This window comes from Phacochoerus africanus, chromosome 3, assembly GCF_016906955.1.
Source record: "Phacochoerus africanus isolate WHEZ1 chromosome 3, ROS_Pafr_v1, whole genome shotgun sequence".
NCBI lineage: Eukaryota > Metazoa > Chordata > Mammalia > Artiodactyla > Suidae > Phacochoerus > Phacochoerus africanus.
This window is the reverse complement of record NC_062546.1, coordinates 16014360-16032583: the sequence shown is the minus strand read 5'-3', so window position 1 is coordinate 16032583 and position 18224 is coordinate 16014360. Positions and strand designations below refer to the sequence as shown.

Genomic DNA, 18224 nt, shown 5'->3' with positions numbered 1-18224 from the left:
TGCTTTTTTTTTTTTTTTAATCACCAGGCACTGGCACATCTAAATAAGGTCAGTCATAAAATACTGCATCTCCAAAACATCTTTTATTGGTCTAGCCATTAAACAATTGTGGTGACTGTTGAATTTTAATAATATGCAGGTAAGTTTCACATTAGCACATTTTAATTTCTTAGCCTCTAATAAACCTCTTCTCCCAGGAAGTTAAGCTGGAGAATTTCTAGAACTACACTGACACACGGGCCACCAGCACACGTGGACTTGGACTTCACCAGGAGAGAAAGCTGCTCACAGTTTGGAATCTCGCGCTTGTGGCAAGTACTGTTCCTATCCCCAGCTCTGTGGTATCCCATCTTTCTGTGTCGCAAAAGGAGATGCAAAGAAACAGTGATGAATGGTGAAGACGTAGGTAGTTTAATTCTGTCATTCTAAGTGCCTCCTTAGGGTTTTGATTTGTGTTTAAAATTTGGAACAGTGAAACCGTGTGGACTTAAAGGGCATTGTTTTTGCTTGGTAAGGGCAAATCCCGGTTCATCCATGAAATATATTTGTTTCATCCCACAGTGATCCCTGGTGACATTTTTGCTGTATGAAGGAGGCAGGGGGAGGCTTGAAAATGACCCACTCTGGGTGTAAAATCGGCATGCCTCTGACTGAAACATAAGCCTTAATATATAACAGGGCCTCTCCTTCTCTTCAAGTCTGTGGACACCCCACCCTCACCCTCAACCACTTCCTCCAGCCATAAATGATCACATCCCACATTTTCATCTTCAATTTCCATCCCATCAACTCATTCGCTTGGGATTGCAGCCAAGATCAAGTCCCTCTTCTTGCTCACCAACTGCCCCTTCTGGACCCCTCTGCTGTCCAGCTCCATCACTTTGATGTTGGGGGGCTGGGGGAGAGGATGGGGGCCAAAACCTTCTCCAGCCCCCCACCTGACACCACCTCTACTATCATCTTTGCCAAATTTCTACAGTCAAAGCTGATGTCTTTTTTTTTTTTTTTTTTGTCTTTTCTAGGGCCAGTCCCATGGCATAGGAAGGTTCCCAGGCCTAGGGGTCCAATCGGAGCTGTAGCCACCACCAGCCTACACCAGAGCCACAGCAACGCGGGATCTGAGCCGCGTCTGCGAACTACACCACAGCTCATGGCCACACCGGATCCTTAACCCACTGAGCAAGGCCAGGGATCGAACCCACAACCTCATGGTTCCTAGTCGGATTTGTTAACCACTGTGCCATAAATGACGGGAACTCCCGAAGCTGATGTCTTTATACCTGTCCTTCCCCCAGCAGCTGGGACGTGTAAGCGCCCCCCAAACACTGGTAGCGTGACTTGCGTGGGTCTTACTCCCTTGTGGACGGCGCCCCCCAATACAGTCAGCTCCAGTCACACCAGGCACCTCTGGTGCCCAGAACAGGCACTGCTAGCACATTGACCCCTCTGCCTGGAACGTTCTGCCCTCTCTAACTCCCCTTTGCCTCAGCGCCTCCTTCAGAAAGCTGTCCCCCACCCTGATCAGGAGGCCCCCCCCACCCCAGCCCCCGCAATAGTCCCAGGAATTCCACCTGCTCTTCCACTCTCCCCTCCCCCTCCAGGCTTTGCCCCCCATTGCAGGAGCTGAAGACACAACAGAGGGGGCCTTAGAGTTGGTTGAATTCCACAAAATGGATTTGGTTCTTGCAGATTGCCCAGCAGTGCCCTGCAAGAGCTGGCACACACGAGGTCCAGCCCGCACGGGTTCATCCACTGCGGGCCGCCTTCCAGAGCCCGGCAGGCAGGCCCCCGGGGAAGGTCCCTCATTGCCAAAAGCAAATAGGCCGCTCAGGGAAGTTTTGCTCCGCGTCACACCCACCTCTGGATGGCTGCCCATCTTCCTGCCAGAAACCGCAGGCCCGCTGGAGCTGCCCAGAGTCCGAGCCATGGGGTTTGGGAGGATTTGGGTCGGCTGTGCAAAGGGGGTGTCAGCTGAGTACTTCCTGGACCAACAGCCCCCGCTGGGGTCGGGCAGGGGGTCTGGAGCAGGGCTGCAGCGGCTCCAGCTGCAGCTTGGGAAGGCCCTTTTGGGCTGGGAGGAGCTAGAGAGGTCCCTGCCAGCCTGTCACAGGCTCTTAGTGCTGGCACTGGCTCTGGCAGTCATACACACACACACACACACACACACACACACACTCTGGCAAGCACCCCCTTGGTGACCTCCACGGTCTCACCTTCAGGTAAATGGGCTCATCAATGGGAAGCTGAGGATGGGAGAGAAATAGGACTACGAAGGCAGCGTGTGTGTGCGCACGCGTATGTGTGTGTGTGTGTGTGTGTGTGTGGTGTGCCTGCCTGGGAGTGACCTCACAGCTGCCGGAACATAAAGACTTACAGGTCCTGCCTCCCAGGCTCAAAGCTGGCTCCGTGGGGAACACGGTGACATGGGAGGCACAGCACAGACTCTCATCCTGGCCTTCTCTCTCCTCTGCCTCCTCTCCAAGGTAAGGCCCCCCCACCCTGCCCCCCGGCCCAGAAACGTACTGCTGGCTTCCTGGGTGTGGTGGGGGAGGGGTGAACTCTCAGCCGAGGACCCCCCTAGGAGAATCCCTGCAGGCCTCCTGTGCTGGGCTCAGCCCCGCTTCCCTCCCTGGTGCCCAGACAGCTGCCTCTGGCCAGCTCTGCTGTGTGACCTCAGACCCATCCCTTCCCTCTCTGAGCCTCAGCTGCCTCGTCAGTTGCGTGAATAAAATGTGCATGAGGCCTTGGTGAAGGTCATATATCAGAGTCCATTGAAAGGGCTCAGCACAGGATCTGGCATATGGCAAATGTTTAAAAGAGGACTTTCTGAGCCCCTCTCCAAAGAAGTGGGTGTCCTCATGATAAACAGGGAGACTCAAGACAAGGTCTGCTTTGCCCATGAGCTAGGATTCGAGTGGATGATGGTGTCTGGCTGATTGGAAGGTTCGCACTACAAAGAGGGCAATGCTGTTGGGTCCTCAGGCAGTGAGGGGCCTGCTGACCCCAGCTGGAGGGGGATGCAGGGCAGCCCCCATGGAATAACGACCTTCTCTCATGGGATATTTTCACAGGGCTTATGGAACATCTAGCTTGCCTAGCATGCCCAACGACCCCACAAGGCATGATTATTTTCTGTTTTCAGTCAAGTAAGGCTCAGAGAGGGTAAGCCACTTGCCCCAAACCACACAGCATCGGGGCAATAGAGGCAGTAGAGCCCCGGAGAGGCCTGGGTGTGGGTGAGTGGGGACCGCCGTCAGCGCCTCTCCACCCTCAACCTGGACCAAGGCCACAGTGCTGAGTCTGCCATCACCTTAGTGAATGCCAGGCTCCCGGTGTCCTGGAGACTGGCCCCGCCACAAGCCATGATCTCATGGTATTTTCATGCTCCTTTGAGGATCACAGGAACTTCTCTCTCCCGGGTCTAAGCAGTGGCTGGGGGAAGGCTGAGGACCTGCTGACATCCCAGTCCTGCTGTCTGTTCTCCCAAAGGGAAGGAGCAGGACCTGAGGCCGGGGGGGTGCTTGGTACTTAGAGCAGGGGACTTGGGGATTTGCACCTGGGGTTAAATGAAAGGTCGAGGTGAAGCCGTCCAAGACCCATGGTTCACCTCCCTCCCCCAACCCCCCGCATCTCTATTCTTCCCCGGTCCCAGGGAGCCAGGCAGCATCCTGGGTGGAGCATGACTTAGAAGTGCCCATGAAAGCCGCGATAATCCTCAGAGGGAGAATCCTAAGTCTTCCAGGCAGGCTATGAGCTCCTGGGCTCAGGCCTATGGACAGGGACAGGCGGTAGAGACCTGGAAACAAGCCAAGCCACATCGACCAAGAGCGGGCTGTGACCTCATTAAATAAATCCCTGTCACAACTCCAAGACAGGTGGTCTCCACCCCATCTTACTGAGGAGGAAACGGCTCCCTCCCCATGGAGCAGTGAAGAGTCCAAGGTCTCACAGCAAGTCAGTGGTAGAACGTGGCTTTCAACTCTTGCCTGGAAGATGCCCGGCCCAGGGCTCTTGCCCCCTTGGGACCACCTCAAGGGTTTAGAGAAACCAAGTATGTGATGGGACAACTCGAACACTGGGATGGGGTGGTTAGAAAGGACGGGGGTGGGGTGCCAGGGAGGGCCACTCTCTCCGTGCCTATGCTAAAACACCTTCCCTGACTTGTTGTCATCTCTCTTGAACAAACGGGTAAGTTGAGGCAGAGGCTAAGCTGGCATCGGGGCCACTAGGGACAAGAGGGAGGTGTGACGATTAAGAGCCTGGGCCTTGGATTCCCATGAACCTGAATTCTGATCCTGGCTCTACCTCTTACTGGTGGTGTCTATACTGCTTTAAGCTTCAGTTTCCTCATCTTTAAAATGGGCATAATGCTGGTACCTCACACTGGAGGGTTAAACTGGCACATTAAAACTCCCGGCACTCAGTGTGCTTATGGTGAGTGTCAGCCATGGTCATCAGAGCTATCAGTGGTCCTTCTAGCATGTGAAGACCTGCAGATCCAGCCCCTGTCAAACTTGCCTGGTAGAGAGAACCCAAAGTGAGGACCCAGGTGCCAAGCAGAAGACTTATGTCCTGGCAGCCTGGCTTCTAAGGAGGCACCCAGGAGCCAGTTCTGGTCAAGGGCTCCACACTTCCCACCAACCCAGGAAGCTCAGCCTCTGGTTTGGAGGGGAGCCCCAACGTCCAGCTGATTGCTTCTCAGGTCAATTCCATAGGAATCACCTCTGAACTTATTATGCAGAATTAGATTCATAAAGAAGGGCCCTAGGTGATGAATTCCTAGGACACTTCCAGGTGATGCTGATGCTGCTGGTCCAGACCAGACTTTGAGGGGTGAGGCTAGACTATCTTCTCTAAAATCTGGTATCACCCCGTCTCCTGCCTGAAATGCCTGCGGAGATGGGAACTCACTCTCCTGAGGCTCTAGGCACAGAGCTGCCCACTGGCTTCTATTATTACCCATGCCATCTTAGGTGGGGGCCCTGTGAGTGCCTCCCAGTCGGCCACCCCACCAGAGGCCCGTCCGCCAGTGTGGGGCGGCCTCTTGTGGCCACAATGGGAACTGCAGAGAGGTTTGCAGGACTGGGAGTCCAAGGGGTGGGACAAGGTGGGGATTAGGGCAAAGAGGTCATTGTCTGCTTTGGGACCACACGGGACATATAAGGTCATTAGTTTCATCTTCCTAAACTGCTAGTCTTCCATCCACCAAGGATCCACAGATAGGGCCACTGGTAACATCTCCTTTTTTTAGGGCCGCACCTGCGGCACATGGAAGTGGCCAGGCTAGGGGTTGAATCAGATCTACAGCTGCCAGCCTATGCCACAGGCACAGCAACGCCAGATCCGAGCCTCGTCTGTGACCTACACCACAGCTCATGGCAATGCCAGATCCTTAACCCACTGAGTGGGCCCAGGGATTGGCCCACATCCTCATGGTTACTAGTTAGGTTCGTTTCCACTGAGCTACAACGGAAACGCTGACATCTTTTTAAAAAATTATTATTTTTAATTACAGTTGATTTACAATGTGCTGTCAATTTCTGCTGTAACCACTGGTAAAATTTTGAATTGATGCATGGCCCTTGGTCCCCACCTTCCAATGGACACGTGGAGAGCACAGGGCATCTGGTTTCTGGTTTGGTTGTTTCTCTGTTCTGAGTGGGTAGAGGTATTCAGAACACTTGGGTTGACACCCTGAGCTTGCCCCTGGAGGAGGGTCCCTGACTGAGACTTTTCCCTATCACAGGAAAAGCCCCTGAGTCCTCAAGAGGGAAGCAGGCTCCTGGCTCTGCAGCTAGTCCACTGTGATTTTGTCCCTTCCTCTCCGCGGAGCTCAATTTTCCCCCTTTGTACATGGCGGGGGGGGGGGGGGGGGAAAGACTGGAGCAGAGGTGCCATAACTTACCTGTGCCTCAGAAGCTCCCAGATGGCTTGTTAAAAACATAGATTCCAGGGCCCTGACTCTGGAAAGTTCTTATTTGGTAAATCCCAGAGGAAGCCTGTGGGTTGGCATTTCACCAAGTTTCCTGGCCAATTTGATGCTTATCCTGAAACATATTCTGGATCATTCCAAAGATCAAAAATATCCATGATGCTATTTGATTTATCAGCTCTCAAGATAAATATCCACAGACCATCTGCTATAAAATGTAGACTACTCTGTCCTTTTAATTCTTCGTTTTATGGCTTTAGCCTTCCTCTAAGTTCCTAGAGGGCAGAATCTAAGCCCTTTACTGTAACTGACCATGACAATGATCATAGCCAAACACATGGAGCCTCTCCTGCAGGCCAGGCTGTGGCTAAAGGTGTAACGTGCGTCCTTTCATGCACTCATCAAAATAATCCTCTTAGGGAGTTCCCTTCATGGCTCAGCGGTTAACGAACTTGCCTAGGATCCATGAGGATGTGGGTTCCATCCCTGGCCTCACTCAGTGGGTTAAGAATCTGGCGTTGCTGTGAGCTGATCCAGTGTTGCTGTGAACTGTGGTGTAGGTCACAGATGAGGCTCAGATCTGGTGTTTCTGTGCCTGTGGTGTAGGCTGGCAGCTGTAGCTCTGATTCAACCCCTAGCCTGGGAACTTTCCTATGCTGCAGGTCCGGCCCTTAAAAAAAGAAAGAAAATAATCTCTTAGTTAATATCACTGTCGCCTTTTCACAGATGAGGAAACTGAGGTTCAGAGAGCTTAAGTAACTTTCCCAAGGCCCTCAGCTAATAAGAGGCAGAGCCCTTGCTCATGACCTCCGTGCCAGGCTGCCTCTCAGGGAGTGCTGTAGGACTGCCAGGGTTCAAGGCCAACTCTATGTGACCTCGACACTGCTCGGCCTGGCAGAGGAGGAGTCAGTTGTGAGGGTCTCACTGCCCACCTTGAATGACCATGGCTGAGTGAGGTCTCTGTCTCTGCAGGTGTGTGCCCAGCTATGCCCCACACCATGTGCCTGTCCATGGCCACCACCCCGATGCCCACCGGGGGTGCCCCTGGTGCTGGACGGCTGCAACTGCTGCCGGGTATGTGCACGGCGGCTGGGGGAGCCCTGCGACCACCTCCACATCTGCGACTCCAGCCAGGGCCTGGTCTGCCAGCTCGGGGCGGGCCCTGGCAGCCGGGGGGCCGTGTGCCTCTGTAAGCAGGTTTGCGGGACTGATGGAGGGGAATTTGGGGCGGGGGTGGGGGGGAGTCAAGGCCATGGAGTCCTGAGTCTAAGAGAAGCCCTTCTCTCCCCACCTCCCTTCAGGTGCACCATCCACCCCAGCCAAACCTGGTGCCTCAAGTCACTCAAGCCCACTCCCCACTTCTCCCCTTTTGTCTTTGCTCAGCTCCTACCCACCACCCAAACAGCCTCCCCTCCTCCCTGCCTGTCCAGATCATAGCCAACTTTCAAAGCCAAGCACAAACACCTCCTCCCCTGAGCAGCCCTCCCAGATTTTTCAAACTAGAAACCATCATCCCTTTTTCAGAGCCTCACAACACTCTTGGGCAAATGAAAGGGCCACTTCTTATTTCGGGCATAACAAGTGTCAGGCACTGTGCTAAGCACTCACTTCCCAAGTCACATAATCCTCATAGTAATCCTAAGTACTTTCAGACCCATTTTATAGATGAGGAAACTGAGGCTCAGCAACACTAATGGACCTGTTTAATGTTACACAGCTGCAGACTGAATCAAACAGGCTCTAAAGCAGCATTTGGTTCTGTCTTCTGGGATTGGGGGCTCCTGGACCACTGTTTGAATCCTGAGTTTGCTCTTTGCTAGTGACCTTGAGCAGCTTACACATGGGGGCTGTGGTGCGCTCTGGGGCTTTAGATCAGGGTCTCTCAACTTTGCTCGAGGGACATCTGGGACTGGCTAATTCTTTGTTGGGGAGGCTGTCCTGTGCATGGGAGGACTTTAAGCAGCACCCCTGGTCTCTCTACTCATTAGACGCTAGTAGCCCCCCCACCCCAGCAGGTTGTGACACTCCATCTTCAGATATTACCAAATATCCCCAAATCACCCCAATTGAGAACCACTGCTTTAGAGAAATAGAAGAGGTGAGAAACTGTTCTGTTCTCTATTTTAAATGTTTAGTAATAAGTGTTTCAGGGAGTTCCCGTCGTGGCGCAGTGGTTAACGAATCCGACTAGGAACCACAAGGTTGCGGGTTCAATCCCTGCCCTTGCTCAGTGGGTTAAGGACCCGGCGTTGCCGTGACCTGTGGTGTAGGTTGCAGGTGTCACTCGGATCCCGCGATGCTGTGGCTGTGGTGTAGGCCATTGGCTACAGCTCTGATTAGACCCCTAGCCTGGGAACCTCCATATGCCGTGGGAGTGGCCCAAGAAATAGCAAAAAGACAAATAATAATAATAATAATAATAATAGTGTTTCAGGAGTTCCCTGGTGGCTCAGCTGGTTAATGATCTGGTGTTATCATTGCTGTGGCGCAGGTTTGATCCCTGCCCTGGGAACTTCCACATGCCTGTGCATGACCAAAAATTTAAAAATAAAAGATATATTATTAAAAAAAATAATAAGTGTTTCAGAGCAATTTACCACTCTCATCCATGTACATGTTACACTCAAAAAAAAAAAAGAACAGGAGAGAGAAGTCCATGAATTGTTGACAATAAGCCCACCTATAGGAAAAACCTTGTTAAAAAGAAAAACAATACTTAGAAACATAAAGTCATCTAAAAATAATAAGTCCCTGTTAAATCCTTTTTAAAAAAAAATCAGGGGAGTATAATAATGAGAAAAGAGTGATGTGTTTTATAAACTTATAGATGATTGCTAATAAAAATGTATCTAAAGAAAAAATTAGCTACAAGGCTATTATTTGGATTATAGCCATGACACAGGTGAAGCCCTTGGCAGAATTTATTTACTGAATATGTGCCTATACTTACCATATGCCAGGCACTAGGAGTTTCACAATATCACCTCATTTAATCTCTCAACAACCAGAAGAGGTAGGTCATAATGTCACACTCATTTTTTAAATGCGGGGGGAAAAAAAAAAAAGAGGCACAGAGAGGTTAAGTAACTTGCCCAAGGTCACACAGCTTCTAAGTGGCTGAGCTGGGATTTGAACTCGGGGACCTGGCTCCGCAATATTTGTCTCTATCGCTCTACTGCTGGAGGCTCAGGATGAGGTTAGTACCTAGCGGCTGTTATCATCATTAAGTTTATTAAGGGGCTTTTCTTGTTCCACCTTGATTCAGACTTGAAATAACTAGAGGCCAAGGAATGACTTGGTCCTTGTGTTCCTCCCTGCAACTTCCAGCCCTGGTCAGGCACCACAGTGGGTGCTCACAAATGTTCAACGATTGGAACTGAATTTGGAGGCTGGGAGCCGGGGAAGCCACAGGTGGGCCAGAGCCAGCTGAGACCGCACAGAGGCTGAGTCTAGGTCTTGGCTCTGGAGGGAACGTGCTGCCCCAAAGCTCTCCTCTCACTCACTGCTTGGACAGCCCTTCTCTCAGGATCCCCTCCCTCCAAGATGCACAAATGTCTATCATGAGCTCCGGATCGCCCCTGCTTTAAACACGCAGCTTCCCCAGCTCAGTCCAGCACGTCTCCATCCTTCCTGTGGCTCAGCCTTGAAAGTTTGGAGTCATTCTTCTTTCTTCCACACCCCATGCACTACCAACCAGCAAATTCTTTTCCACGGGTGCAGCGCATGGAGGTTCCCAGGCTAGGGGTCAAATCAGAGCTGCAGCTGCCAGCCTACATCATAGCCACAGCAATGCCAGATCCAGGCCACATCTGTGACCTACACCATAGCTCATGGCAACGCTGGATCTGTAACCCATTGGGCGCTGCCAGGGATTGAACCTGCCTCCTCATGAAGACAATGTTGGGTACTTAACCTGCTGAGCCACAGCAGGAACTCCAACAACCAGCAAATTCTTTACCGTATTTCCAGAATCCAACATTTCTCAGTCCCCTGACTGCTACCACCCGGTCTGAGCCCCATCATTACACATCTGGATTTTGCAGATGCCCCGAATGGTCTCCCCACTCCTGTCCTTGGCCCCTAGTCTATTCTCAACGTAAGAGCCTGAGAACGCCTTTTTTTTTTTTTTTTGCCTTTTCTAGGGCTTCTCCCACGGCATATGGAGGTTCCCAGTCTAGGGGTCGAATCGGAGCTGTAGCCACCAGCCTACACCACAGCCACAGCAATGTGGGATCCAAGCCATGTCTGCAACCTATACCACAGCTCATGGCAATGCTGGTTCCTTAACCCACTGAGCAAGGCCAGGGATCGAACCCACAACCTCATGGTTCCTAGTCGGATTCATTAACCACTGAGCCACGATGGGAACTCTGTCTTCTTTTTTTGTTTAATGGCTGCACCTGCAGCCTAGGAACGTTTTCCCTGCCAGGGATTAAATCCAACCCACAGCTGTGAATCCTTTAACCCACTGCTCCGGCTGGGGATCAAACCCATACCCGTGCCGCAACCTGAGCAGCTGCAGTCAGATTCTTCTTAATCCACTGCACCACAGTGGGAACTTTAAGTCTCTTTTAAATACATAAATCAGGTCACAGATCCTGCCCCTTCTCTGCCTAACAGCCTCCAACAGCCTCCCATCTTCTCAGAGTAGGAGCTGACACCCGCAAGATCCTACTCCTGTTTCCTCTCTGACCACAGCTAACTCCTTCTCTCCCACCTGCTCTCTGCTCCAGCCGCACTGGCCTCCCTGCTGCCCCTTAAATGCCCCAGGCACACTCTCACCTCAGAGCCTTTGCACTGGCTGTTCCTGCTACCAGCATTCTTTTCCCCAGATTATCTGTAAGGCAAGTTCCCTCGCTGCCTTCGCGTCCTTGTCCAAATATCACCTTGTCATTAAGGCCTTCCCTGATCACCATACTTTAAAATGACAACCCTGCCCCCCTCTTTAACCCTGCCCTCCTTTATCTTTCTAGCACTAATCACCATCTGACACCACAAACAAACCCTACTTGTTTCCTGTGTTTATTCCGCTAGAACAAAAGCTCCACTGAGGGCAGGATCTTGGCCCGTCTTGGTCATTGCTGTATCACAAGTTGTCTCGCACGATGTATGGCACAAAGTAGGCACTCAATAAATAATTGTTGAACTTGTGAATAATAACAACACTTCCGGTGGGGCCAGCAATAACAGGCCGTGTTTATGGAGCATGTACCGCGAGCAAGCCCTTTGCGTACATGATTTCATTGTAGCCTTAATAATGCGGGCAAAATCCTGAGGATAATGATAGATCCTATTACGATCCCTATGTTGCAGATGAGGGAACTGGGGCTCAGAGAGGTGAAGTCACCTGCCTAAGGTCACACAGTATGCAAATTGCTGCGGGTAAAAACGAAGAAACACACAAACAAAAAACCTGTTATTCCTTTTCCTGCAAGGGACTCTCAGAGGGAAAGAAGGATGCGGAAATTACCAGACAAGAGCATTGTGAACTGAAGCTATTTTGGGGAAGTTTTTGATAAAGGGGCCATTGGAATGGGTCTGGAAGGAGGAGTAGGGTTTTGGCAGGTCCTCTGCAGAGGACACAGCATCACCTACGCCCAGTCAGTGAGCATCTCCTTCATCCCAGGCCTGGGGCCAAATGCTTTAAGTACACTAGCTCCTTAGCACCCAAAGTACACTTTGCTTTGGGTGCCTCCCAAAGAAAGTACATTTGGAGGTGCGTCATGGTGTCTGGGACCAGGCACCCAGACCCCAGGGTGGGGAGCGGCTGCCTAGGGATCATTAGCCCCACCCTGATCCCAACCAGCTCTGAGCTGCAGGACCCAGGAGAGGTGCTGGGAAACATGCTAAAATTATCTCCCCCTCCAACCATCTTTCCTAAACAAGCCCTCTGTTGACCAGGTCATCCCAGATACCAGGAGGCCCCAAGGTTGCTGCCCCAGGAGTCTGGCTGGGAGACCCAGGCTGGGGATATGCATTAAGGTGCAGCTGCTCCTGTGGTTTCTTGGAAACCAGTGGCCACATGGTCCAGGCAAAAAGTTGAGGGTTTGGTGCCTAAGGGATGTGTCCGGAAGGAGTGAGGAGAGAGGGCTGACACTGGTCCTGTCCTCTGCAGAGGACACAGCATCACCTACGCCCAGTCAGTGAGCATCTCCTTCATCCCAGGCCTGGGGCCAAATGCTTTAAGTACACTAGCTCCTTAGATCCTCCAATGAGGCTCAGAGAGGTGAACTTACCCCAGATCCCATTACCCCAGGTCGCACAGCCAGCAAGCAGGGAACTGGGCTTTGAACCCAGGTCTGTGTGGTTCCAAAATTTCTGCAGGTATACGGACCTATTCGAGGTTTTTCTCAGAATACCTGGGAAAACAAGCTTCCCAGGAGTCCTCTGCCCCAGACCCAGCTACAGTGCCACCCACAACTCCGGGAAACCCTCCCAATGGTTCTTTCCTCTGTGCTTCCTGAGTAGCTGGCTTACACCTCTCCAGGGCTCCTACTTTATTCTGTCTTGGGACGTGGAGATGAATACTCTTGGCCCCAGCCCTGAAGGAGTTCATGGCCAGTCCCTCAAGGAGTTCATGGCCAGTGCAGGAAGAGGCCATAGGCCCATATGTTGAGGGTCTCATCCAAAGGGTGTTTCTTTTTTTTTTTTTAATTTTTATTTTATCTTTTTGTTTTTTTAGGGCCGTGCCCATGGCACATGGAGGCTCCCGGGCTAGGGGTCGAATTGGAGCTGTAGCTGCTGGCCTACATGACAGATGCAGCAAGCGGGGATCTGAGCCACGTCTGGGACCTACACCACTGCTCATGGCAATGCTTGATCCTTAACCCACTGAGCAGGGCCAGGGATCAAACCCAAGTCCTCTTGGATGCTAGTCAGACTCATTAACCTCTGAGCCATGATGGGAACTCCCTAAGGGTGTTTCTTAAATACCTATTCTATGCCTAGCCTGGTACGAGAGGCTGTGTACACATTATGTTGCTGAAGGTACAAATTCCTGTTCTCATCATTGCTATTGTTTAGGTGACTCAGAGAAGTTAAGTCACTTTCCCAAAGTCACACAGCCAGCAAGTTAAGCCCTGACCTGACAGTGATGACTTTAGCACAGCAGGTGGACAAACAACATTTGTTGCATGAAATCTCAGTGTGTATTATCATAGTGGTACCATGATATTTGTAAAAGTATATTATTATTAATATATAATAATTATGCCTATAATAACAATGAAGCAGCTAGGATCTATTGAAGGCCTCCTTCATGCTGTGTTCATTACAAATATCATTTCATTTAGTCTATACCACAGCCTGTGAAATAAGTGCCATTAGAACCCACTTTGCAGGTGAAGGAATTAAGAAGTGAAATTGCCTGGCCGAAGTCCACAGCTAACACAGAAGCTCAAATCAAGCCGGTCCTCCAGCAAAGCCTAGTCCAGGAGGCAGTGTGCAGGTGACTGGGCACCATGGGGCAGGAGGCACATTAGGGGCTGGAGCCCCCTGCAGCCCAGGTTCTGTAAGGGCACAGCCTCCCTGGATGGATCTGGACCAGCTCTGTGGAGAGGACCCTGTGGGGAACCCGGCCGGACGCAGTCCTGCCCAGAGAGAAGTCGCGGGTCACCGACGGGGGGTGCGCTTTCTGCTCCCCAGGGGGAGAGGATGACGGCAGCTGCGAGGTGAACGGCCGCCTGTACCGGGACGGGGAGACCTTCCAGCCCCACTGCAGGATTCGCTGCCGCTGCGAGGACGGCGGTTTCACCTGCGTGCCCCTGTGCAGTGAGGACGTGCGGCTGCCCAGCTGGGACTGCCCGCACCCCAGGAGGGTGGAGGTCCCCGGCAAGTGCTGCCCCGAGTGGGTGTGCGACCCCCAGCCCCTCCCAGCAAGAGGTGAGTACAGCGCTGGCCGGTGGGGGGGCCTCTTAGGTGAAGGCCACCTGGACACGTCGAAGCCAAGGTTTTGCGGACCGAAGCTGGGAGGGGACGGGGGCTAAGGGGACATGTTGGAAAGTGGAGTGGAAGGTCACAAGGCCTGTTTACAACGGACAAGACAGGAGGCAGTGGTACAATTATTTTGCTTTTAAGGGCCCCATGCGTGGCACACGCAAGTTCCCAGGCTAGGGGGTCAATCAAAGCCGCAGCGGCCAGCCTACGCCACAGCCACAGCAGCACGGGACTCGAGTCACACCTGTGACCTGCACTGCATGCAGCAATGCCAGATCCTTAACACACTGAGTGAGGCCAGGGATCGAACCCGCATCCTCATGGTTACTAGTCAGGATCATAGGTTCATAATCCACTGAGCCACAACAGGAACTCCCCAAGTATGTAATTTGAAGACATAAATAATTAAAAGTAAAAACCTGAGGCAGAGTCGGGAGGGGAAAGGAGGGTTAGGGCGCATGAACCAAATTCTCACATTTCATAGCAGAGGTATAATACAGAGGCATATTATTATAATACACACTACTATGACACTGATATGGATACATATTAATAACATATTTATATAATACAAATTAAATATCATATAATATTAATACACTATTATTTGGGTTTCTCAAAAGAGGAACTCAAAACTGAACCAGGAGAAGTGGTTGTCTCTGGGATGTGGGCCTCGGGGTAGGCAGGAAAGACAGTGACCTCATGCTATAAACTCTTCAGTTTTAGGATTATGTCACTGCTATGTTACTGGGTTTTTAAAAAATTATTATTATGATATGAATACGGCTGTTTTTTCAAGGCAACCATGAAGAGGACATTGGTTCCACAGAAGGTGGTGCTACATGAGAGGCAGTAGAGTTTGGTGGGTTAAGCCCAGAGTCTGCCTGGGTTCTGATCCCAGCCTCACTACTTGCTAGCTGTGTGACTCTGGGAAAGTTGCTTAACTACTCTGTGTCTCAGTTCCTCCAGCTGTAAAAGGAGAATGTGGGCAGCTATCTCAAAGAGCGGTTATGAGGCCTGGATGAGTAAATACAAGCGAAGCAGCTCTGACGGTGCCTGGCACACAGCATTCCAGGCTATGTTAGCTGGTGTTATCCCCCCAGTGGAAAAAAGTACCTCTATTTGCTTACTTAGGAGAATGCCATTGGGTTTGCCTTATGTATAGAAGGCAGGACAGGACACCCTGTATATGCAATTGGATATACACTGTGTGTGTGCACAGGTGTGTCTACAGCTATACAAACCCACATTCATCATACATATGGCACACATGTGTGTAACACAGGGTTTCTCAGCCTGGGCACTGGTGACATCTGGGCCGGGTAATTCTTTGTCGTGAGGGGCTGTCCTGAGCAGTGTAGGATGTTTAGCGGCACCCCTGCTAGATTCCAGTAGCCCCCACCTCCAGGTATGACCCCAAAGATGTCTCCAGATGTTGCCAGGTTTCTTCCAGGGGCAAAACTGTCCCCAGTTAAGAACCACTGGTTATAGGGGTTCCCGTGGTGGCGCAGTGGTTAACGAATCCAACTAGGAACCATGAGGTTGCGGGTTCGGTCCCTGGCCTTGCTCAGTGGGTTAAGGATCCGGCGTTGCCTTGAGCTGTGGTGTAGGTTGCAGACGCGGCTCGGATCCTGTGTTGCTGTGGCTCTGGAGTAGGCCAGCAGCTACAGCTCCGATTCGACCCCTAGCCTGGGAACCTCCATATGCCGAGGGAGCGGCCCAAGAAATAGCAAAAAGACAAAAAACAAAACAAAAAACAAACAAACAAAAAAACCACTGGTTATAAAGAACCAGAAGGAAGGGTACTAAAATATGAACAGAATAGGAGTTCCCGTCGTGGCTCAGCAGAAATGAATCTGACTAGCATTCATGAGGACGCAGGTTCAGTCCCTGGTCTTGCTCAAAGGGTTAAGGACCCAGTGTTGCCGTGAGCTGTGGTGTAGGTCGCAGGTGTGGCTCGGATCCCGCGTTGCTGTGGCTGTGGTGTAGGCCGGCAGCTGCAGCTCTGATTCGACCCCTAGCCTGGGAACCTCCATATGCCTCAGGTGCAGCCCTAAAAAAACACAGAAAATAAAATAAAATAAAGAGAACAGAATAAGACTGGAAGAGGAGGAAACGCTAGACCATGGTGGACCTGATACCTTGTTCCAGACATAGCCTTGCAATCACAGCATCCTTGCTGCCAGATCATGGCACCGCCACACACCCAGGCCCCAGCCTCCTTCCTGTAAGAGGCTCCTTATCATAGGCGTTATGAAGGATACAGAAATGAGAAACTCACGGAGTTCCCGTCATGGCTCAATGGTTAATGAATCCGACCAGAAACCATGAGGATGCAGGTTCGATCCCTGGCTTTGCTCAGTGGGTTAAGGATCTGGTGTTGCCATGAGCTGTGGTGTAGGTCGCAGACACAGCTCGGATCCCGCATTGCTGTGGCTGTGGTGCAGGCTGGTGGCTACAGCTCCGATTCGACCCCTAGCCTGGGAACCTCCATATGTTGCAGGTGCAGCCCTGAAAAGCCAAAAAAAAAGAAGAAGAAGAAGAAGAAAGAAATGAGAAACTCAGCATTTACTAGAGGACCATTATGGTCAATGTCATCCTAGTTACCTAATAACCAAACTTTATGAAGTGCTTTCAAGTACCAGGCGCTGTGCTACACTCTTCACATCCATTATTTTATTCAATCCTAATAACCAACTCTTAGGAAGTTTACACAGGAAGAAATGGAGATCCAGAGAGGCTAAGCAACACGGCCAAGAGTGCACCACAGGCCAGTGGGTGGCTGCCTAAACCAGCCATGATAACCCCTCTTTCTCTCCCCCAGGACCCCAGTTTTCTGGCCTTGTCGCTCCCCCAGTCCCTGGCATCCCCTGCCCAGAATGGAGCACAGCCTGGGGCCCCTGTTCAGCCACCTGTGGGCTGGGCGTGGCCACCCGGGTGTCCAACCAGAACCGCTTTTGCCGCCTGGAGACCCAGCACCGCCTGTGCCTACCTGGACCCTGCCCACCCGCCAGGGGCCACAGCCCACGGAACAGTGCCTTTTAGAGCCGGGCTGAGAATGGAGACTTTGTGTCACCTCCCCAGTGGGCAATCTGGCCTGCCGGCCACCGTCCAGCTTGGGTCTACCATCCGGACCCTGGAGGACAGGAGTTCCCAAGCCAGCTGGTCCGTCTGGACCCTGAGCTACAAGCTGGATGCATGACCTAGTCCTCCTTCCTGTAACTCACATCCTGGGAGAATGACCAGGCGTCTTCTGGTCCATTCACAGCCTTTATCAAAGATGCACATGGACTTCCAGGAGATGGACAACCATCTCTCCCCTAAGCATCAGAGGTGGTGCTGGGCTGGGTGGGCTACTTTTCTGGGGGTGCGATGAAGTGGGGCACAGATATTCTGAATCTCCTGCTTCCTTTCCTGGAGCGACGTAAGAACATCCTTGAACATGTGCCTACGTGTCAGGTTTGTGCTGTCTGAGAAAACCCTCCCTTCCCACCCTGGGTGGAATTCAGGGGCTGAATTCTTTCTAAAAATATCACAAGGTGAAATCACACTACCTTAAAGAAAGCCAGAAAACAGTCCTTAAAGTAATCCATTAAACCCAACTTGTATTAGTAAGAATTAACCTTTCTCGAGTCCCCGCAATGCACCAAACGAAAGCAGATGCTTTATATAGGTTGGTGCTTTGGAATATTTTTGACTAAAGAAAAGCAGAGGAGAATGAAAAATACTTCCCAGGGACTGAAATAAACCAACCTATGTGTGAAATTCCTTTTGAAGTCTCATGTTTTATTGTTTAAGAAAAAAATTCTACATACAAATTTTATATCCTCTTCTATGGCCTACCTGTGTTTGTTTAATAATAAAAACTGTGTTTTCATCAGGATTCAACCAGGAAATTAAGAAACATTGTTGGTATTTGAATAGGGATTTCTTCCTATGAAACTAATTTTACTGAAGGATGATACACAGTTGAACGCACTGGTCTTAGGCATATGGTTTCAGGAGTCTTTTCTTTTTCTTTCTTTCTTTCTTTTTTTTTTTTTTTGTCTTTTTGTCTTTTCAGGGCCACACCCGTGGCATATGGAGGTTCCCAGGCTAGGGGTCTAATCGGAGCTACAGCTGCCGGCCTACACCACAGCCACAGCAACGCCAGATCCTTAACCCACTGAGTGAGGCCAGGGATCGAACCCACAACCTCATGGTTCCTGGTCGGATTTGTTTCCACTGCGCCACGATGGGAACTCCGGTTTCAGGAGTCTTTACAAACGTGCCCACGTAAGTAACCAACACCTCGTCCAGATGTAAACCATTTCCATCTCAGAAAGTCCCCCTCCAACCTGCTCATCCCGTTGCCCCA

At 51.2% G+C, this 18224-nt stretch overlaps 1 protein-coding gene across 2 annotated transcripts; it reads left to right on the top strand.

Moving 5' to 3' along the window:
* Positions 1-1940: 1940 nt before the first annotated feature.
* On the top strand, positions 1941-17635 carry CCN5 (cellular communication network factor 5). Of its 2 annotated transcripts, none has more exons than XM_047771034.1 (5): positions 1941-2219; positions 2391-2483; positions 6905-7121; positions 13577-13813; positions 16692-17635. In XM_047771034.1, exons 2-5 carry the CDS (start codon positions 2424-2426, stop codon positions 16910-16912), a joined length of 735 nt encoding a protein of 244 aa, XP_047626990.1. In that variant the 5' UTR covers positions 1941-2219; positions 2391-2423; the 3' UTR covers positions 16913-17635. The 2 variants fall into 2 exon arrangements, with proteins under 2 accessions (XP_047626990.1, XP_047626991.1); XM_047771035.1 differs by having other exon boundaries at positions 2369-2483; positions 16692-16978.
* Positions 17636-18224: the final 589 nt, after the last annotated feature.